The 23,550-nt window shown below is 44.1% G+C and overlaps 1 protein-coding gene across 1 annotated transcript in view; it reads right to left on the reverse strand.

Annotated features, from left to right (window-relative positions):
• Positions 1 to 22,097, reverse strand: part of mob2a (MOB kinase activator 2a) — a 64,747-nt gene extending 42,650 nt beyond the window's left edge. Inside the window, exon 1 of the mRNA XM_041938520.1 lies at positions 21,592 to 22,097. Coding sequence (XP_041794454.1) covers positions 21,592 to 21,608 — 17 coding nt within the window. The 5' untranslated portion in view covers positions 21,609 to 22,097. The remainder of the gene's footprint in view (positions 1 to 21,591) is intronic.
• Between the last annotated feature and the right edge of the window lie 1,453 nt (positions 22,098 to 23,550).

Raw genomic sequence — 23,550 nt, forward strand, 5'->3', positions numbered from 1 at the left:
CAGGAAGAGGTGTAGGCAGTCACTGATGTGCTGTTGCCTGGTATGCAGTCTGGTATTGCTGGCATGTGAATAAAGGCTTTGCACCAGTGCAGGAAGGGAGGAGGTGAGGATAGAAGATCAAAAAAAGAAGAAAGACAAAGACAGGGGAAGGAAGGAGAAGGAAAGCGGCGCTGATGCCACAGTGACATCTGCTATTGCTGGCATGTACTCTCACATAGCCAGACCTCATCTCCACAGCTCTGCGGCTGGTATGTGAAAGACATTGAGGGCATGTAATGAATAGACAGAGACAAGGAGAAGTAAGGCCTGTGGTGGTAACAAAACCACTAGGGCGAGTTGTTGGCTCTCTGATCACCAAAAGGATCCTTTGTGGAGAAAATGCAAGATTTTAAGAACATACTTAAAAGCATCTGGGCTTTTTCCTCGAAGCATACATGCAGGGAAGAAAAATAAATCCCGGTTTGCGGTTTCACATTGGTGGAAAACCTTAAAAACTTCAGATGAGAGAAGGGGATAAAGACATAAACCATCAGTGTGTCAGTGGCATTGCATGACTGCAGCGTGCAACCACCAATAAATCATGATTTGAATATCCAAATATTCAGACCTGGGTTTTTGGTAAAAAAAAAAAAAAAAAAAAAATTATCCTTTAACCTTCACTTGAAAGTGTAAAAAAATCCTCAAAAGAAAAATAAATAAAAGATTGTGCCTCTGCACAGAGAAGAACAGAACTATTGATCTTTGTGTCAGCCTCTGGCTGGTGGTGGACTGGTATTGCTGGTTTAATACTGCAGCCGCTTGATACGGTCATGTGATACTGGGCTGGAAAGAGCCGACAGAGCCCGGTGCACACTGGGAAGGCCAGCAAGCCATGATTATGCAACAAGATCGGATTTCATGCTCATTGGATCTCTCTCTCTCTCTCTCTCTCTCTCTTTCCTCTCTCTTAATTCTTTCTCTTTTTCTTCCTCCAAACTCTTTCTACTTTTATCTACATTCCTCTTTATGCCTCATGTTTTTTCCTTTTGCCTTCTCCGACAACACAAATGCGCACACGCACGCACGCACCACCCTCACCCTTGAAAAATAGTGAACTCATGTGACTTGCCTAAATTAATATGATTGACCAAAAAAAGATACCTGCTGACATGTAAGCATTTTTTGGCCAGTAACACACCCCTGCCTACTGGGCGGTTATGTGAGGTGGACATGTGCTGCCCCCTTGTGGTAAAAAGCCACCACATCCAAATTCTGTTCACGGCAACCCATCAGTTCTTCCTGAAGTCAAGCTTGTATTGTTGGTTGAGTTTTGAGAGGTGCGACACACAAATAACTGCACACATTTCAGATAAAGTGGACTGAGCTGTGGCTGTAGTATCAACAGCCCAGACAGATGAAAGAGAAAAACATATCCTGGCAAGCTGGTCAAACCAGAACAGCTAAGGAGCACCTAAATGTCATTAGAGCAAAGCAGTGCTGAGGGTCGGACAGCCACGTGATTACTAGCCACAGAGAGACTGAGAAGGAGGGAGAAGAAACACAGTTCCTTGTTATAATGCTTTCCTCTTTCACTGTCTGCCACAAGGTTCCTAAACACATCAGGACATTTAATTCAAGGACACTTCAATAATGTTCATTTCAGTTATTATCATCCCCATAAGCCTCATTAAAACAGAGGCTATCCTTCCTGGGATCCAATCACAACTTTACTCATTGTGAAAGTTGTGTCTAAATAATTTCAAATCTCCAGCAGAGGTTCACAGAGTTGAGGTGTATTAATAGATTTGGTGTCATGAATCTAGTAGTTTAATTAGTTTTATTATTTTTCAAAGAAGTAGTTTTTGTGTTTCTTCATTCATTTTCAGAGGATTTTTCTATAAATACACAGACTTTTGACACTTTTACAAAAAAATCAGCAAATGACCTTGAGGATAGAGAAAGACGAAAGTCAATAATCTTATCAAAAATTCAATAGCTAGGACCAAAACATCGTAAAACAGAGCTTTCTGCAGTCAAATCCCCAAATGACAGATGCAGAAAAAAAAACACACAACACCTTTTAGATGAGCTTCTCAACTATCTGTACAGCAGTGTTAAGGAGACCCACCCTGATCCGCATTACCAAACAGAGCTGTGAGCTGACAGCAGCAGGCTGTGAATGACTTAGATCCAAATCCAGAAGACAGGAAAATATGCACTGACGCTCCTTTTAATGTATTCAAATCTCCAGACCCGTGGTTGTGTGAATATGCCACAGAAAGCCTGAATTGAGCACACAGAGCATGCCACAGCAGCTCTGAGCTAATGCTAGAACAGGCCTTAGCCAGGTAGCCAATCACCACACTCGAAACAGTTCCTGACATCCATGCATACACACACAAACATACACTTTCCGAAGTGTGCACTGCACAGCTGCCAGCAGTTATGTAACAGCAGGTATGTGCAGTGGAGTGTGTGTGTGGAAGTGTACATTTTCCAGTCACTGCGCAGCCTGTGAAGACACCAGTGACCTCTAACCACCTTGGACCACAGCTGCTCACCTTTCAGCTGTTAGAGATGCACTTCACTTAGATAACTGTAATATACCAGCTTCAGTGAAGGTCTCACAGCAATATAAGGCAAGAGGAAGTAGCAAGTTCAGCTGCTCCGAGCAAAGAAGAAGCACAATGAAGAATTTATGTGTGTTATTAAAGCTTGCGGGATAGACAGCATAAGAAAAAAGTAAAGGAAAAATCCACCTTAAATTGTCATCAGCAGCTTTGGAGACGTTTTGTACATGTCCTGATATTTTTTAATCTAATGGCATGATATCACAACAATTTCCCGGAAACCACCTCACTACACTTTCAAATGAACAAAAACAAAATAATAAAAAAAAACGGTAATTGCCGACAGTGGAGGGGACACGTCGACTTAGCGAGACGGAGGAGACAGAGAGGCCGAGAAAGACACGTGCGGGCGGAGACGGCACTCACGTTGCCGATTTCTGATAATGCGAGCAGAGCGACAGACGCCCAGCTGGAGCCTGCATGAGGAAAGCAGCACTTCCTGTGTTTGTGCATCTCACTGTTTGCTTTCCACCTAAGCGCAAAAACGAGTGACGAAGACTTCCTGCGAGCTCCTGCTCCAGACTCCCTGGCCTGGCGGGGAGGCAGAACAATGAGGAGGAAAGGAGAGCATGTTACAGTACAGGGCGGGACAGAGAGAGAGAGATAAAGGGATAACATACACGAGCCAAACATGAGGCCGTATGCAAACAGAGGCACGGATACAGGTGTGCATGAGGACACACGCCCAGGCCAAACAAGCAAACATGCAGCCGGAGCACAGATAACTGTAATAATGTGAGGTTCGACGTGAAAAAGCAGGACAGAGGCCACAAAAAGACAGACATCAAAACTGAGACCATGACCTTCCTTCATTCAGGAAGCATCAGACTGCACCAAACCTAACTCAACAAGGCTAAAATTTCCTTAACATGACCACCACCTCACGAGGTTGCTGTGTTCCTGTGATTATGAGAAACGTCCCATCTGCCTACACTGCATTTCTGCCCCCTCCCCTCCCCTGAGCCCTGAGCAACACATGAACTCACCAGAGCGGGCCGAAACCCCTGACCTACTGTTCCTCTATGAGAGGAAACGGATGTGGGGAATGTCTCTCACTCTCTCATTCTCGCTCACTCACACGCGCACGAAACAAACGTGCAAACTGACACATCATCCAACGGCTGAGGACAGAGGCGGCTTACAGAGCGGATATCCAGCCCACCAGAGTGTGTTCACATATAGACGCCTCACGCAGAGCTATAGATAGACGTTCCCCATTTCTATCTGTCGCTCTTGTCAAATCCTGGCTTCTGAAGTCGAGTCAGGAAGGTCACAATGTCTCTGTATTGAATGTGTTAGAAGGAAACTGTTGATTAAAAAGGGGCATTCCACCTCTCTTGGCTTGGCTTGGGCTTTGGCACTTCTGGCAATTTATAACAGTCAGACATGGGCATTTATCAGGCAGGGGAAGTCCAGTGAAAGATGCATTATGGGAAATGTGGGATCCAGTGTTTTTAGAGCTTGATGCTTACTGGGGACAAAAAATTTGGATTTTACTATTGCAGCTTCAATTTTGACCATGTTTTTACTCAGGGACAAACATACACATGCACATAAACCAGCTGAAAACAACTTTTGACTGATTAAAAAAATAAATCATGGATGTAGAGTACTAAATTGCTGGAATACTCCTTTAAGAGTTTGTCAGTGAAACATCACATTTTCATCCTGAAATGGCAGAAAATATACACTGGGCTGGGGCTGGTGTTATCTATAGTTTACATATTGCCAAAAGAACACATTTTCCTGTATTTTCACGCTGAACTCCAGACCTTTACTTCTTTTTTGAACATTGGTCATTTTCCCATTTACATTTCACAAGCCAACAATACAAAAAATCCTCATATTTGAGAAGCTGAAAGGCGACTGAAACGATTTATCCATTATGAGAATAGTTGCTGATTAACAGTTGTAAACAGAGCTGCAATGATTCCCTATTGTGGCTCATGATAGACATCTGAACCTTTGTTCACACTCGGATATTCAAATTAAGTCCCTCACGGCAAATTACAAACCATTTCACTTTCAAAACTGGATATGTTTTGACATGAGGTCTATTAGTTATGTGAATATGACCAAGCCAGTGTTGCACACAGAACAAGCAGCGCTGTCAGTGATAATGACAAGCACTAACTTGTAGCATAATAATTAGACAACACAGAGAACATTGTTGGCCACATGTCAAAAAGCCTCAGTATAACCAGCACTGCCTTGCAGAGGCAACATGAGCTACTTGCAGGGAGGAGCCGGGGATGAAGAGAGGGGACGAGGAGAGAAGATAAAGAGACACGGTATGCAAAAGACAGGAGGTCAGGAGTCAGTGCTCGCTTCACAGATCTTCTCCCCCCCATCGCTCTTTCTGTGGCTAATCTCTTCTATCTCACCTCCCCGGTATGGCCTGCTCACTTAGCCTCATTTAACCAGCTAACGGCTGGTAATAAATCAGCAGCACACTCCTCTCACCTCTAATCTTTAGTAGCCTGTTCTGCTCTGCACACTCCCCCTGATATATGAATCAGTCCACTCTGGCTTCCAGTGCGAGGCAGCTACTGTGAGTAGAAAACCTCTTCTGGGAGTATGGGTCAGACAGCTAGCAGAAAACAAGGCTGGGAAGATAAAACTGGAGGTAAAGGATGAAACCGGAAAGAAGGGGAAGGCAGAACAGACTTACACGCCAAGTCAATTAAATCCAGTCTGTCTACCACCAATTACCAAAGTACCTTGTGTGATCAAACAGTGGATGATATTGTAGAAACAGACAGATACAGTATGGTTCTCACATTCTAACTTGTCATACACCATAGACAGATTGAGTTAGCTGTGATGGTGAGAAGTCTTTCCTTCCTTCCCCTGGCTTCCTGGATTAAACTGTGGCAAAGTGGGCTGCTGGCCCCGCTCCCACGGCCGGACTCCTCATAATACAGCTGTTCACAGCCAGTCTTAAACACAGCTAGCTTTTAACCTAGGTCCAAATGCTACTAGGCTGTTGGTGTTTATCATGAGCCACCCAGCTCAGGGACCACCGCTGATTAAAAAGATTTTCAGGAAGGTCACGTTCAGCAGGTCTGTGGCTCGGAGCACAATACAAAAACAGGAGAAAAGGCCAATGCTGTGTCATCATGCCAGACATTGACTGTGTTGTAGTTAAATTCAGTGGACTGCGTGTGGGACAGCATTCATACAAGCACAAAAACCCTCTGTAAGATACACAAACTTCCTCGTAGGGCTATCAGGGGCGTGACAGGGGTCAAGTTGTCTGTTGTGCACCTTGTGTTTGCCAGTCGCGACAGCATGGCTGCTACTGTTTTCACCCTGTGAGTCTGTGTGTTTGTGTGTCATCATGATAAAATGTGCTCATGGAGACACCTATTGTAGTAGTAACTACACAGGAGAGGTTTTAACTACTTTGCCAGGTGTTTATGTCTTTATGTGGACAGATTTTTACCGTGATAGCGTCACAACTGTACAAGATGCATGAAACTTCACAGGTATGTGGACGGGATAAACAAAGGGTCAATTCCAAATCATTGCTACATTGTAGGGGTGGGCAATATGATACAAGTTTATATCACTGTATTTATTTTTTTATTTTTTTACAGTAATGGTATTATATCACAGTATTACAAAATTAAAAAGACATACTCAACTCAAAACACGATTCCACCTATTTTCACTGTATTGTCAATATAAGGGAGCATATCTTAAGACAGAAAAATAACATTAATTAGCTCTATTCAATGACTCCTAAACAAAAACACTCCAAATCCTGGTCTCTAGTTTAGACAATTCAAAAAACCATGAGTCCAAACAGAGTTATAAAAGAGTACAAATTGTGCTACACACTGCAAAATGTGACTAACTGTCAAACAGGAAAAATACTGCCTCAAGTCGTATAACATAAGCTGCAAACATAATCAGTATTTCAGTTGCAAATGTAATAATTCACACAAACCAAAAAACAATGATGTGAACCAGGCAGCCACACTGAACACTGTAGGGTTAATTTACAGGAACTTTTCCACGTCTGTGCTGTAGGTAGAACTCTGCCTGCATGACAGCCAGCCCCTTAAAACACCAGCTGAAGCAGCACCATAACTGTATAACAACCGTCTCTCCGTTTACTGCACATTCATACATTTATGTACTGTGCATGCTGTGCCCACAGAAGCTGTGGCACAGACACGCCGACATTTGGTAGCACAAAATACTTGGCTTCACATAGCACTGTGCCACTGCTGTTTCTCTAAAAGATGCAATCCCTCTCCACCAAAGTACAGCACTCCAGATCGAAAGAAAGAAAAACCTCCATCTCTCCATCTGGTTTCGACACCTCACTCATTTCTTACCCTACTGCATTATTACATGAGTAATCAGTCAGCACTCATGTAACACTGTAGTAATGACCACTGAGTACTCATGGGTCAGAATGGCAACACAGATCATTTGATCACATCGCAAGACGGTCTCTAGTGCTGTGTTGTGTCCAGCCTTGAGCTCTCCCGCCTCACTCTTGGGAGGCCCAGTCAGCAGCTCCCAGCAGCGGAAGTCAGACGACCCTGAGCACCAGCGCCCGGTCTGTTATCCCTTTGCCTTCATTCCAAGTCAAACTGTTCCCTGGAAAACATCTCCCTCCTCCACATCCTTTTTTAGATGTGAAGCACCTCACAGAGCTGGCTTGTAACACACTCACAAACTCAGGCATTAGTGTTTAGCAGGCTGCGGCAGGCTGTCAACAAAGTGGCCTGTGTTCGATCTGCAGATGTTGATGTTGCATCCTGCAAGCACGGAAAGTAAAAGCTGCTGCAATTTTAACATTTGCTTCACCTTCAGGATGGATTTGCTTTTGTGTTTGTATATTATTCAAAAGGCATTACGTTTAACTTAACCCATCTAAAATATATAATCAGTCACTTAAAATCTTGTTGATGGATATGAAAGCTTGACCTAAAAAATGTAAGTCTTCAAAGGGATGTTTGCCAATACTGGACTAGTTGGTTAAATGTTGCTGCCCTGGCTAGCTCACACCAGAAATACTACTCAGTTAAATTTACAATCTTTATTTTATTAATGTACGCATTTAAATCACGTGATGATGTGCAATGTTCATAATACATGGTGGCACACATTTCAGCAGCATTTAAAAGACAATTTTGGTTATTGAAGAATGGGATGTGGTTTCAAATAGCTTTTATACTAGATGCAATATTTTTCGGTCAATATTTTTCTCAGTCACTGAGAACATCTCTAGTCTTAAGTGGTGTTGAAAGAAATAGTAGTAAATAGTATTTTTAAATAATCGATTATTCAATGCAATTTTCCAAACAAAGATGGCAAAACATTGCTGGATTTAGCTTCTGACGCTTTGGTTTTGACAACTTCTTGGGCTTTAGAAAAATGCAACAGACTTCTTAAAAACTATTTTTCCATATTTTTCAAAACTAAATGAATCATCGAGTTATTAAACAAATAACTGGCTGATGAAAGAAATCATGAGGTGCAGCCTTGGTCTTCAGCACTAATTTCTTCTGCTGTTAGCTCATTAGTTCAGTGGAGATGAACCCACCTCCGCTGTAAACACCTGTGGGAAAACTTGCTGTAAAACAAGAAATATTAGCTTTGGAAAAAATGTTCAAGTCTAAAGCGCTGCTGTTCGGTTGGACAGGTTTGAAGCCTCGGCACTGAATGATAACTGCTGGGTGTGGATCTGCACGCTTTGCATCAATTACACTTAATCAACTCTTTAAAACAAGGACACACCTCGTTTTAAGATCACCCCACATTAGAGCTACACCTTCCTCCTCTTTCGCACATGCTGTCCACTCCCTCCCTCCCTTGGCTGTCATGGTGGCAGGAAGTTGAAGAGATGTACAGGCCATATGTGCAGATCAGAGCCAGGGTCGTCAGCGGACACATATGAAACATATGTCCGCTGGTGCTGGCCTGCCATCTATTAAGCCGGTTCTATCGCTGTCTCCCTCTAATCTTACTGACTGCCTCGCTGCCGTTTCATTTCTCGCCTCAACCGCATCCACATGTGCTACACGAGTGTTAACACACGTATGCATGCACAAATACATTCGTGGAAAGAAAAAACCTAAAAATGTCTTGCACATCTTCCTGTGAGCTGCTGAACTTTGGTCTCTTCCCTTTCTTCATGCCTTCTCTTCAGCAAGCCAGCCTCTTGTTAAAACCTGTCCAACGCACCTCACCACACCCTGCTCATGTGTTACAGTGAGCAGTAACACATGACACCTTTCAGTGCCCTGCTTCTTCCTTGGCAGGCAAGGCAGTGACTGTTTTAGTTTTATTTTCTTTTCCTGGCACTTGCTCTGTTGTACTGATCATGAGGAGCGTGATTACTATAATGTTGCTGGCAATGTTAATGAACAGGGAATTTACTTTTCCCTACTCATTCATCTATTGTGACCTCTCAAAGGTAGCAGCACCAGCAAAATTACTAAAATCTGAGTGAGACAGACAACAAATAAACAGAATGAAAGACACACTGTACCCAGTTAACCTGAGTTTAAAGAATTCAGTACAACTCATCATGAGCTCTATTCCAGTTCTTCCCAGTTGGTGAAGATTAAGTCACTGCACACAACAAGGTTTAGAGGGGTAAATGAGGCAACCAGGATGCACACCACCCATGACATCACCTGCTACTTCCTGTTCAAAGCTGCTCAACAGGAAGTTGAAAAAAGGTGAAGAGCAGCTCCCTCACTCCATTCTCGAAGTATTCCGTAAATGCACCTTCATATTGAAATCTATCATGTTCAGTATGAGGCGTCACATTATAATTATTATTTTACTCTTTCATTCTCTCGGTGTTGTCAGCATGGGCTCTGGTGCGACTTCTGTAGTCCTGTGAAGAGAGGGCATCCATGGCACAGGACTGATCCATATACTGTGCATGCACATACACACTACACATATACATAAGAGCCAGGGGGAAGGGGAGGGAGATAAAGACTATAGTGGGATGCTGAGGAAAGAAGAAAGTTTGAGAGGCAAAAATGAGGAGGAGGAGGAGTACAGCCTCGAGTTCTGAGATGAACTTGGCTCCCTGAGGCGTGTGTGTGTGTGTGTGTGTGTGTGTGTGTGTGTGTATACTCGATTTGCTTAGCCTGATGCAACGCAGAGATCTCTAATCCAATTACAGTTCAGACCAGCCTAGCGGCCTAGCCTCAGCCACCAAGGACAAACCTAGCAAGCTTACGCCAACGCTAGCAGCCCACCAGCTCTGCACAGATTTAGCAGCTCACTACAAAGCCTCACCCGAGGGTGCTGACCACATCTTGGTGAAAAACAAATAAAACCACCCAGACTTAAAGGCTTCCTCCTCCCAGACAAATTAGGTCTCTTATCTCACCCGATGAATGATGACCTACTGCTCTGCTGGGCAAACGCTCACAATCTTTTTGAAGGTGTTGGGAATCAAAATAATGAATGCAAGATCCAGCTCCCTCCCTTTCTGACCTGCACGCGGCTCCAAACCCCATTTCTCTCTCTCTGTTGCCGGCGGCCTGAGCCCCTGATGTTAAATCTCCCTCTCAGTCCTCTATTGCAGACCTCTACTGTTTCTAATCTAGCTCGCTGACCCTTGTTGCAGCTTCCCTTTTATCACCATATCTCATCTATCGCCTCTGCGCCTCCTTCCCTCGCTCTTTACCCATATTCTCTGTATTCTCCTGCTGCCTTCCTCATCAGCTGCCCTCTCTTCCTCTGTTTCTCTGTTTTGCACTGCTCCAGTACCCCATCTGCCCATTTTAATCTCTACATTTCACATCCCAACTCTTCATTTTATTGCCTCAGTCAAGGAAAGTATGCAGTTGGTCCTGTTTGTCTGTTGGTTAGCCAGACGACTGAAAAACTTCTGATCAGATTTAAATGAAGTTTGGTGGAAAATAAGACATGATGCGGTTAGGTTGTGGTGCAAACAACAACACCATGTCAGTGGAAGCTTGTAATTGAGGTGCCCCAATTCACCTGCAATAAAGAGTGTGCCCACTAAAGTCAGAGGAAATTATAAAGCTTTTATGAAGTATATCAACCTCAGGGACAAACAGGCAGAGATGATCATTCACACAAAGATGTCTATTTAATATTTCCCTAAATTGACTGACCAGAATTACATGTGTGCCACTTTGCTTGGTATTACCACCACATTTAGATCAAAACATTCAGAAGCTTATGATAAAAAGAGACAGAAATGTGTTGATTGCTTGTAAAAGTGCTTCTGCCTAGAGCTGTGCAATGAAGTGATCTCATTAAAATCATTAAAGCTATGATAAACTTTTTTACTCGATATGGATTCATCTAACAGCCCATCACACAGCAGAAATAAACACAACAACAGTCAGTCTAAAGTGTTCGACTTGCATGTCAAAGCACACACCCATTTCCTACAACGACAATGCTGATTATCCACAAGTGCAACAAAAGGGAGACAGTATGATCAATTTGTCAAACCGCTGCAGAACATAAACTTGCAGAAATGCGACATCTTCCGCCTCTTAATCCACACCTGGTTTGTTTTCTGAGCCACACTTTCTGCTAATGTGCTGAAAGTGAACTCTTGTCATCCTTTAAAGCAGAAGACATTGTTGACAAAAAGGAAACACAACGTCAATTATATGAAAGTGGTTTGGATCTCAAAAGTGATGATGAAGCACTAAGACGGTCAGCAAAACATGCCATCAGTTGGTGCAGACCTAAAGCGAAAACACAACAAATCTGAACCATCACCTGAAGTGGAACCATCCCAGCAACCACACAAGTATGTTAATAAGCTACAAGGCAAGAACTGTATAGCTAAAGCAAATAAGTGTTTCATTGTATTCTTTTATCACAAAATATTTTAAACCAAGCCATGTTTGCACATTTTAATGTTTAGAAAGACGAAAGGTATCATTAAAGATCATTTATAGCCAGAATTGATTCTGAAAGACCGGTCCTGAAATAAATGCATCCAAATGTTCTGCAGAGGGTCCCTTGTGGGTGGACGGCATCAACAACCCGAAATCCTGCTGCAGGGGGTTCAACTTATTTTAGCTGATCTTAAGACAGCTCTAGCTGGCAGCGGTCCATGACTATGATACTCTCTGACAGAGCAGTAGCTGCTCCCAGGCCTGTGGAGGTCGTCCTGCTGCTGGATGAGCCAGTTCAAGTCCAGGATCTGTGTGGCAGTGTTAACCTGAACTTAAACAACATGTTTTGAGTGAAAATGTCCTCTTTTGAGGGATAACAAGATACAGAAGGGGAGAGAGAGCGAGATGGAGCAGCTGATTAGTCGTGACTGTTCCCGCCCTCTGTCAGTCTTTTCTTTTGCCTAGTCTCTCCATCTGAGTGCAGTGCCAGTTGTGTGCACCGGGCAGGGCTGCCCAGAGCATTACAAAAGAGCAAACACAGCCACAGCATGGTGCCTATCTCCTGCCAAGTAAAATAGAGGTGACACACACACACAATGACACCCCAGGCCGTACCAGCAGCAACACAACAACAGTGTGGCCAAAATGAGGAGAACATCTTCAAAGTGAAAGCAAGAACAAAGTGGGTCAGGAGATCAATACATCTCCAAATATCAGGCGCTTTACATAAAAATGAGGTCTACTGTGCGCTAAGTGGTTACCTCACCGTATGCATAAGAGGCTGCTGGTTAAATGTCAGCAAACTGCACAGTTGACATTGTGAAATGCAGCCTTTTCAAGCTCTAGAACAGGTCAGGACCTATTTGAGTGGGTGGAGAAGCTTCACAAACACAGCTCAGGTTGGAGTTGGTTTGCATTTGCAGCCTCTTGATCCATCACAGTGTTGGGTTGCACTATACTCACAGAGCATGTACTGTGCTCAGGCTTTCGAAACCCCATCTTCACTCAAACATAGCAGCAAAAAAAAAAGGAAGGGGGGGGGCTAAAAACACCATACCTAGCAAGAGTTTCCATCTCAAGTGTTCGCAAAAGTGCTTAATACAGCCATGCATTTGGATTCTCCAATTATCCACTTATGCATATTCAGTGAAAGGCAAACTGCCGAGTCATTCTGGTATCACATTTGTTTCTGGGCCTCTCCATGTCCCTGCCTCAGAGAAAGGGAAGGGAAGACAGGGAAGTAGAGAGTGGCGTCTCGGGAGACAAACCAGAGAGTACAGCAGTATTCACTCAGGAGCGTGTCTATGTATGTGTGTGTTCTTGTACCCAGGCTATTTGCCTCCTTAAAAAGGCATTCAATAGAGCCTTTATAGCGCCCTCAATGATGTACACTAATGTCTTAAAAACACTCCATGATACAGTATTGTGCCTTCAAGCCTGAGGAAGGCACACTTATCATTCAATCAGACCTTTTCTGCGGTGGCCAGCAAGTTTGCACTGCAACTAACCTTAAATTAGTTGGTAAGATTTTGTAGTTTTACATCACTTAAGGGAAGACAAACAGCAGATCTTTTTGTATGGATTGCAGACACACTGGTGTGCTGGAGCTACTGGCTGTGGTTGCTACCACATCAAGTACTTGCTCAAGGTGTAACTCAAATGAACGACAGAGACCTGATGAGCAGCGGCTGATGTCGAAGAGAGGAGCTGAGGACTTGTTTTAGCCCCTCCAGCTCTGTATTACTGCCTTTGTCCCTCACCCAAAGTCACACGAAGAAGAAAGCACAAAAAAAAAAAAACTAGCATGAGAGAGCCTGTACAATATTACACTGAACATAGGCTATCCTCCTACATGCTCAGCTACAAATACAGCCAACACCCCTGCTAGCTTTTGTTGTTAAACATTTCTCAGAGAGGGCTGAGGTTGCCTTGCTCTCTGCAGCAGAACAGTCCAGCTCGGGCAGCAGTCAAGCACGCAAACGTCTCTGCACATCAGCATCCCGAGAGAGAGAGAGAGACAGAGAGAGAGAGAGAGAGAGAGAAACAGAGAGAGAGAGAGAGAGAGAGAGAGAGAGAGAGAAAGAGAGAGAAACAGAGAGATAGAGAGAGAGAGAAAGAGAGAGAAACACAGAGAGAGAGGGAGAGAGAGAGGCACAGAGACAGAGAGAGGGAGCAAAGAAAAGAGACACAGAGAGACAGACAGACAGAGAGAGAGACAGAGACAGAGTGAGACAGAGAGAGAGAGACAGACAGAGGCACAGGGACAGAGAGAGAGGGAGCAAAGGAAAGAGACAGAGAGACAGACAGAGAGAAACTGAGCAAGGGAGTGAAGTCACTTGTAGGGTTGAAAGTGACTAAAATGCCCTTTCTGGGGAGTAAACAACCCATCGAGCCTTCTTGTCATCCAGCCAGTCCCTCAGCACGGCAGCACATCACGGTAGAATAGCCCGGGGCGTGCCGCTGAGCCCAAGGCCAGGGCCTAGCTGCATTAAAGCAGAACAGCGTTGATCTTGGCTACAACTGAAAAACTGGGGGATATAAAGCAATGATGACTGAAACATTGACTGCACAACTGATTGCAATCCAACAGGCATTCCCTGCTAGAAATACTGATTGAAACTTTTCATTTTTGTTGTTGATTCTGTGTAAAAATGGGTTGCTAAAGCAACCGTATGGGCAATGATTGAGCCTCTTGTTTTCAGGTTGGGCTGGTGTGCGCTATATTAAGGGACGTTTCTAATATTTCCTCCCCTTTGTATGCAAATAGAGCACGAATTAGCATTTCAAAGTATGCAGTTCATCAGAATCCACTTTCACAGAGTTGAGTCAACACCTCTCTGACAGTCTCTAAGTTACTATGTGAGTATAACTAAACTTGATTGCACCGCATCTAAAAGAGGTTCATACTTTTCTGATCTTTGAGTGATCCAAACCCCTCTTTGGAAACTGTTTGTATAAGTTATGCACCTAAGACCAATAGTCAAAGGAAGTCACCTTCTTCTTCCTCAGGGTTGGGTGCTGTGGAGAGCCAATGTGTGCTGAGATGCTGGGCTAACAGCCACTCACAACACAAGGTGAATTTGTAAAACGACACCACGTTACTCTCATTAAAGGTTTGGCCGGCTTACGTGGTCTTTAACGTCTTGGCCTGGGCTGCCTTGGGTGTGTAGTTATAAAGCAGCTTCAGTGCCAGACAAAATAAACTGATTCTTAATGGGGAGGGATTCTTACCGTGGACTCTGACACACAGAGAGCCAACAGAAGCTCGAACAGTAACAAGCTAGTTAAGAGCTCTGTCCCTGGTGGGCACAGAGACCTTCTGGTAAGCTGACTGCTAAACCGCCCTCAGGTCAGTCCTAACAGCAAAACCTTCTACCAGAGAAACACTGTAAAGTTAGAAAAAAGGCAGCAAAGTCACACTCCACCCTAGTCTAGACCAAGCAACACGGTGACACTGTTGGTTAGTTTCTATTCTTGAGCAGGTGACTGCTTTGAAATGATGTCTGCTCATCTGTCACGGCCTATTATCAGCACTGCATCTGCGGTGCGAGCAGCGGAAACAGCCACCTGGGCTGAGGCTGTGTGCAATAGCGTGTGTGTGTATGGGGATGGAAATAAGGCAGTGGGTTGCATGAGGACAGGGTTGCAGTGTGCAAAAATCCCCATTGGGAACATGTACATATACATGCAGAGCGAGTCAAAAGCACAAAAGGGATGTTGCTCAAACACGCACACTCAGAATGAAACTACAACCACCATTAGCTGAAGTGCTACCACAGAGTTTCTCAAGCTCGGGTTGAGGGCCGCATACACAGATCGGTTGATATGCAAATAGAGACATTTCTGCGACTGACTTTTTTTCTTTGTTTGAAAGACATAATTTCTCCACTACATCTACCACTGTACTTCCTGTCAGACAGAGGTTTTTCCCCAACTGTAAATTCATATTTGAAGGGTTATGACAACCTCAATGTGGAGACACAGGAGGCCGTTGCATACTTTAATGATACTACAATGGCATGTTATGGTCATCGGTTACTTTAAATGTTTCATCTTTGTTCCAGTTAACCTTTTGGCATGTTGAGTGCCTCTAAATACAACAATACTCTACGGCTGTTGTTGGGGAGAAGACACCAGCAGGAGCAGTGACATCAGGGTTCATATACATATCCAGACCACTTCCTGCACTGTTGTTGCTCAACAGATAGCAAATTGATCCAAAGTGGCTTGTTTAGAATTTAAAATCAGCTAAATTAATCACAGTCAGCCAGAAGCTGTTGAAACCTTTTAATGATTTGACTCCACAGGAAAGTTTCACGGTCATATATGATCAAATACTGTTGCAGAAAACAATCTGACCATTGAGATTGTTTGGTTTTAATCTAAGAAATAGTCTAATAAACCTCATTCATGTCTAACTGCAGCGGTCATGAGAGTTTTGAAATAAACGTGCTAACGGGACACAAATGGTGGAGAAAATGCTCTACAGCAGAGGAAGTTCAGCCTATGTGTGGTTGTCGTGAATCCCCATCTGCCATCAGACCAATCACCTGACGCTGTCTTCACTCTCGTCCTTTGTTTTGAACAATCTTAGCTGGTGCCGTGAAAGGTCGAAGAGGAAGAGACGAGTGCGCATCGATTCTTGACGGATGAGTGGCTCGGCTGCTTCAAAGGCATTCTGACACGCTTTCCAGAACAGGCCTCACAAATCTCCACACAAAATGCCATCTGATTGAAGCTGTACTTGGTGTCGTTTGAAATTTTTCAATACCAGGATCTTTCACTATCTTCTTTTAAGGAAAGGTGGCACTTTCTCTCTACAAACCAAGCCAAACATATCAGTGTTCAATGTAAACATCATGTCCAAAACCTGTCATCCACAAACTGAGAAGATGCAAAAAGCAAGACCGCCATTACTGGAATCTTTCAAACTATTTCTGGCATTACCCCAATGATGCAGGATGATGATACGCTGCCTATATACCGTGAAGTCACAGGTGATGCACTGCAAGATAAGTGTACATTAAATCTGGCTCTTTGCTCAGGCCTAACAGCCTAAAGCGCCACTCCACTTAGCTGCAGTCGCTTCCATTCTCTCGCTCTTCGTGCAGCATTACCGATCCATCACTGAAAAGCAAAGGGGATTAAACATCTGTCAAAGCCTGCCCACTTCACCCGGCAGGAAAAAGACACATTTAGCCGTCGCGCATCTCCCCGGTGATTTAACGTCCTGTCTGACTCTGACTCGGGACAGATGAGGTCATTCAGCTCTGAGATAATGCTCTCTGTTTGAAATAGACATGCTGCACACCGAGGGTCCGAATGAAGTTTGCAAACACATTGCAAACGTATTCCGTCTTGCAAAGTCTGTTCTCATGAATTTGTCACCTTCTTTAAGTCCTCTTATCATTGTCTGCATCTCCTTTCAATCTATCCACCATTTGTGGGGCATCGTGTGCTTGTCATCTGCTACAGACCTCCATTTTATTCCCAGTGGAGCTTCATCTTTCCAATCAACTACTCCACCCCTCCTCCCCACCTGCTAATTTCTTCCATTTTTCTCCCTAATCAACCATTCCATCAAAAGTATTCTTATCCCCTTCCGCCATCCTTCCCATCTCATCCATTGGCCTAAAATTCTTTCATTCATCACACTTCTTCCTTCCTTTCTCTCTCTTCATCTGCACATTCCTCCCAGAATCAGCTGCTTTCACCACTCCATCCCTCTTTACTTCCATCATCCTTGAGCCCCCCCCCACCCCCCCCCCACCCCCCCCCCCCCCACCCCCCCCACCCCCCCTCTCTCTCTCCCTCCCTCCCTCCCCCATCGGTCCTTGCTGCGGTGTCCTTCACCCTGGGTCTGTATTCAGAGTGATTACACGCTTGGTTAACTCATTCACAGACTCCACTCTGTCAGTGATGCACGCTGGACGCATGCCTGCTTGCTTCCAGTGCAATCCGCTCACATGCCCACACCTTGCCCGCGTATATAAACAATAGACAACGTGCGGCTTTAACATGCAGAAACGCTTTCAGTCTTGGTGAGTGCAGAAAAGTCTTTTTAGCTAAATAGACAGCTGACATTAATAACACATTATAGGGATGCACAGATACCCCTGCTGTTTAGACCAAGTATAGCTGGTTGGCAAACATCTGTGCTGTAACTGTTAGCCACCTTGACTCATTCTGCAGGGGAGACCTCCTCAGGAAAGACAGCTTTCACCCAAATAAGAAGCTTATGAGACTTTTAACAACCAACTTTTATCTCCATTTACATAAACTCTCTAATAATTGACTAACAGCCAATATTCTAGTAATCACTGCTTAAATCACAGGCCCTACAACCCTTCCTCACTCAGATCTAACTATTATTAAGTCCTAACTCATACTGAGTGGCAGCCTAATTTAGCACCTCTCCCTCCTCCTTTGCCTCCAAAATGTACGCCCATTAGGGAACAAAGCTTTTATTTGCAATAGTTTTATTACTTCCCATAAAGTTGATTTTTTTTTTATGATTACTCAGTCTTGGTTGTCAGTAGATGATACCAGGGTTTCCCCTGCTACTGCCTTGTCCCATTCGGAGGGCGGGCTGCACCCCCAGCAACAAACATATGCTGCATGTTTGTATTACTTGTGCTACTTCCATACTACAATTAAGGAGCTTAAATCTACAACCAAACACGGCAGATGTTGTCGACTCCAGGCAACACTGGATACTGTGCCGCTGGTTGAAATGTTGGCTACTGTTATCTAAACAAGCCTAGACATTCAGGACGGGAAGGTGGAGTGGCTGTGTTTTATAAAGATTACTTCAAATGCTCCATGAGCGTCTGGCATATTTTCATCCTTTGGGCACCTCTGCCTCCTTTTAGGAGGTTCTGTGGGAGTTTGGTGTAGACTGGTACAGAATCCTCATCCATGCAGTAAGTTGCACATCAAGTCCACCCCCTACTATTACTGAACCATCCACTGACAAATGTGATCAGTTTCAGAATTTCTTTCTCTGACAAAATCAAAAACATCAGAAACAACATTTCATTTGTTTCCTAAAGTGTGACTGAACCCTCCCCTCCTAGCACTTAACTCCTCAAAGGGTGTTAACCTGATAGTCGAGGAGAGAGCTCATATTCAGACCTGAATATTCCCAGAGCCCACTCCTGCTCGATGAGAGAGTGTCTGGTAATAAGATTTCTGTGATGTGGTATCTCATACATTGACTCCAGTATACAGAGAAGATGACGAAGTCCCGTATTTGCCTACCACTGACAACGGCTGGTCATCAGCATTAGCAAACCTCTGAACTCTGCACTGAGTTGTTTTTTTATACAGATATTTTATCAATTTTCTTGTTAAAGGAGCTACTTTTCACCCCTCCTCTTGACAACTGTATGTAACAGAGCATAGTGTGCTCTACTTTTATCATCACTGCTTATCTTAAACTATCTCCAAACTGTTGACATTGCTCCTCCTCCACCCACCTGCTCAACTGACGACACATTAATGCCACGTTGCCATAAGGTGATGCTGTACTGGTTTACCGGAATAGTTTTATGATTGCAATTACAAGCACACGAGCACAGCGTCTGACCCGATACTGGTATCAACATCAGTGCATCCCTAACACACTGCAGATACCCTACTTGACTTGTCATGAAAAAACAATTTTATATTCTAGTTTATATATAAGCTTGCCTCATTTTTCTGTCAGAGTTTAGAACGTGAAATGTGACTTATTTAAAGAAAGTGACTCTACAAAAAAGATTCAACATCTTTGTTACGATGGAGAATGTGAATTACTACCAACTACATTTAGTAACATCTATGATAATCCTGACTGCAGTGCAGACAGATGGTGGCCTTCTCTTTTACTCATATGTTCTTCTTCTTCCTCAACTCCTCCAACACTGAGACGTAACTGGGTGTTGCTTTGAATTCCTAACAAATCACTAAGAAAACCAGTTTAGGTCTGACAGCACCAACTGTTAGGGCAAAAAAAATGATTATTATTTGTCGTGAGTGACTGAGAGGAAAAGGGAAGAGTAGGTTAAGACCTATAAATCACACGTCAAAACTGAGAGCACTGATGCAACTTGAGACAAGTCAATGCAAGAACCAGTTACCAAAACCAGGAAAACAAGTAGAAGGAGGAGAAAAAAAAACTACAAGAAAGCTCTCAGGGAGTAAACACCTACACCAAGATGGTGAAACAGGTTTGTGAAACAGGCCATGCATACAAAAACACATGACAACTTTAGTTAGGGTCATCAAAATTTACCAAGGTTGGATTAAATTTGTGGCCCCAAAACAAAAAATAAATATGAACAGGACAAACATAGATACATGTTGAACCAAGCAGTGCCATGAAAATTATTTTTGCTCATACAGCTCACAGTTTGGGAGTTATGACTGAAAATGTTAACAAATGTATAAGTGGCAATGAGGTTTTGCTCTCTGCATCTAAAACACTTCATTCTGAGTCTTCCTTTGCCAATGGTTTAACTATCTGTCAAATTTCAATGAAGTCAGTATTCTCTCAGATACCCTGCAAACATAACAGACAGACCAGTTAGACAAAAAAAAGGAAATTATAGTAAACCACTCGTAGTCTGGTTGGGGGTCAAGAGGCACCGTTATCTCTCAGCCAAAATGTTACTTAGTGTAGAAACACCCCTAACAACATGCCTCCACCCTTCCTCAACCCTGATCTGCTCACAAAGAGCTGCAGCCAGAGAGCCAACCTGATAGCCAGTCAGCAAAGAGAATAACCTCACCATAGTGACACACCTTAGTGTGCAAGTCCAAACCTTTTGCGCAAAAGACCTGATGTTCTCCTGTTTGGAAACACGTCTGATCCCACTGCATTTCAGAATTACGCATCGCAAGGGTGAAATTAAAGCTTACCCATATGCATCTAGAAAGGAAATTACAAACACGCATGGGACTGCAATTTCATTCAGCCCCCCTTTCACTTGCAGGCAAATACGACTCATGTTCTGATCAGACAATGTCATGCCTTCAAGTTTGCATAACAAATTCACGGGCCTAAGTAAATGCAAGATAACACATTTGAGTTCTACGACAGCAGACTGGACTGGTGAGTTACTCTTATCACGCACCGATGTCACAGGTTCACTCTGAATGCAATGATCATGGCCTTGACCTTTGGCTGAGAAGCAGGTGTCAGAGTGACACAGACGAATCTCATTCAGTTTCACTAAGCACCAGCTCTCAAACAAAGTCGTCACCCGGACCAAAAGGAAAGTTGCAAATCAGCAATACCAATGCCTGTCAGGTGTCACCTGCTACATCAAGGCAAAGATGACACAAAGCTTTTAACACCTTAAGCACCTCGCATTAGAGACAAATATATAGGGAGTTTCAGTTCATTTCAGTTCAGTTAACCTCACAAAAATCAACCAACATCTGCGTAATGTTTATTTATCATCCTCCAATGTACCTGTCTCACAAGTATGAGAGCAGTATTATCCATTAGAGAGCTCGTTGACACCGGAACCTCTGTTGGGTCCCAAAGGTAGCACATTAGGTAACGTGAGGTTAGCATGCCTGCTAACGGTCGGTCCCATAAAAGCGGCCAGCGCACCTTGCAACGGCAATAAACTAAACCCGGGCACAACCGCGTTAGCAAGACTGACGGGCTGCTAGCGTTAGCCCATTCGCTGTGTTAATCATTCCTATAAATAAGCTCCCTGTATAGCAAACTGGCCTCTACACAGACATTCACACGACCTAATCTGGGCGCTGCCATCGTTGGCTAGATCGCTGCAGGCCACAGAGATGCCCAAAAATACCGCCTGGCCCTGGGTAACATTAGGCTGGTTTAACGTTACCGTTGAAGCATGAGACCGTTGCCAGCTTTGCTATCAAGCTAGCAGGGCTAAGCTAAGCTAGGCAACATGCTACCCGCTTGTGGCAAGATGAATGTGTTTAAGTGGAAACTTGACAGCATTGAACAGGACAGTGCACCTGTCTAATGCTGACTGTGGTGGTGTCAGTTACCGTGCCGTGAATTTGCAGCCAGCATCAGAAAGACTGCGCAGCTGACCTGACATGGGAGAGTAAGCTGGCTAGGCAAGTTAGCTGTCTGTACTCACCCCATTAACCAATCCATGGCGCTGTTTGTAGCTAGCTTAGCTACCGTTAGCTGGCAGGGGATAAATCCACCAGGAGCTGGAGGCGACCCCCTAGTTTAACCAGCCACCACCCTCGCTGCCCTGGCTGCCTGGCCCCCGAGTCCCGTCGCTCTCCTCGGGGCCCGTGTCTCTCCCAGCTGCTGGATGCTGGCCGGTCAAATACCAACGCCGCTTAAACTTGGAGCGATTGTCCTTGTTTTGGTCCTACGCTAGCTCGGATCATGAAGTGGCAGTAACACAGTCAGATCAGTCTCTTAGCTGGTAGCGGGTGTGCAGCATTGAGTGACTTTGAGCACGAAGGAGAGCGGGGCAGCGGTGCGGGTCTGCCTGGAGTCGCGGTGTCCGGTGTGCAGTGGCGCCGACTGAGGCTTGTCTGCTGGGATGCCGCTGGTCAACCCGGTAACCTCTGTCATGAAGCCTTGTATGGCTACCGTGCTAGCCGACAGCCTGAACCTCCACTGGAGCTGCTGCTGTCTGAGCGAAGTCTAAATCGGAGTCCGGAAGTAAACACAGACCCGACCCACTCTGTCTCCCCTGTGCGTAAAATGCGTGTCACGCAGGCTGTTATGTATGTATGAACATGGATGAGATCGGACGCGTAGTAGTCAGTGTAAGTGTCCAAAAGATACTTTAACGGGAAGATGGTTGCGTGTGCTTAAAGTTTAGTTGTTAGGGCACATACGTTTTTCTTATTCTAGGGCAGTGGGCACTGAAATGAAGATTTTAGTGCCGCAAATACACGCAATTCAGGCAACTGCCCTGGGGCCACAGCTCCCCTGAGGCCCCAACTGTCACTAGGTGTTGGCCATTTAATTAACTGGAATTTTGTCAGGGAATTGCATAAAAAAGTGCAACATCCACAAAGGCTGGTCTTGCATTATTAGCTACAACAATGTTATGCCCCTGTCTTGTAGAAGAAATATCTGTCTAAATCTAGTTTTTAGTGCTTTATTATTTAGTTTGTTCCTAAATAAAGTTCTAAAAACACACTGAAAGCTTGGGGCCAGGTGGTGCTGCATCAGCATAAAAGCACTGTAGGGTCTCAGGGTCTGTGGGTATATAATGAAGCTGCCACATACAGTCTGCTGTGTGCCAGTGGATTTGATGGAAATCTTAGGCGACACAACGTACATAAGCAATGTACAGAGGGTGGTAGGTTGGGGTTCAATAAGGGCACCGGGGCCCAGCAGTTAATCTGGCCATGTCTTTGCCTTTGGGAAGCCTCCTGTAATTTCATCATTACGACATATAGAACAGAGAGAACCCTCCAAATAAAACCCAGTCAAATGTCACTGGAGGCCATAAATCTAAGCAGAAGGCCTTCATGTGCACTGACCCCTCACTGTGAACCCTTGCAGGCAGGGCAGTTACAGTGATGACAAATGTATCACAGGCTTAATTATTATAAACTATCAGCCAGACCGCTCTGCTTGTTCTTAGACACCGGCCAGGCAGAGGCAGAACAAACTGTTTTTTATGTCTTCACCCACTTGAGAGTCTCATGTTAACTGATGCCCTGCTGCATTCACTGTGGCAACATGACATTTGATCAGCTGATGCAGATCTTCATATCAGCCACTCTGTATACAGAGAGATAGTGCTGAAAGTTAAATGTGAAGTCATTTATCGAGCACAATTGCCGGATTCAGTTTATCAGAAAGTGAGGATCCGCTGTTTTTTCTATTTAATTTTAACAAAACGGGATATTTGAAGACACCTTGAACTCTTTAAATATTTTCTGGCATGTCATTGACTAAGCAATGGGTTGAACACATAATTGGATAGTAAAAGTAATTGTTAGTTGCAGCCCTACAGAAAAGCATGTTTTATAATAATAATAATAATTTGCCTTTTTTTTCAATGTGGGTTTTCTATTTTTGTTACAGGCGTATATTCAATCCCATAATTCATCATGTAGGC

Source organism: Chelmon rostratus, chromosome 6 (genome assembly GCF_017976325.1).
Source record: "Chelmon rostratus isolate fCheRos1 chromosome 6, fCheRos1.pri, whole genome shotgun sequence".
NCBI lineage: Eukaryota > Metazoa > Chordata > Actinopteri > Chaetodontiformes > Chaetodontidae > Chelmon > Chelmon rostratus.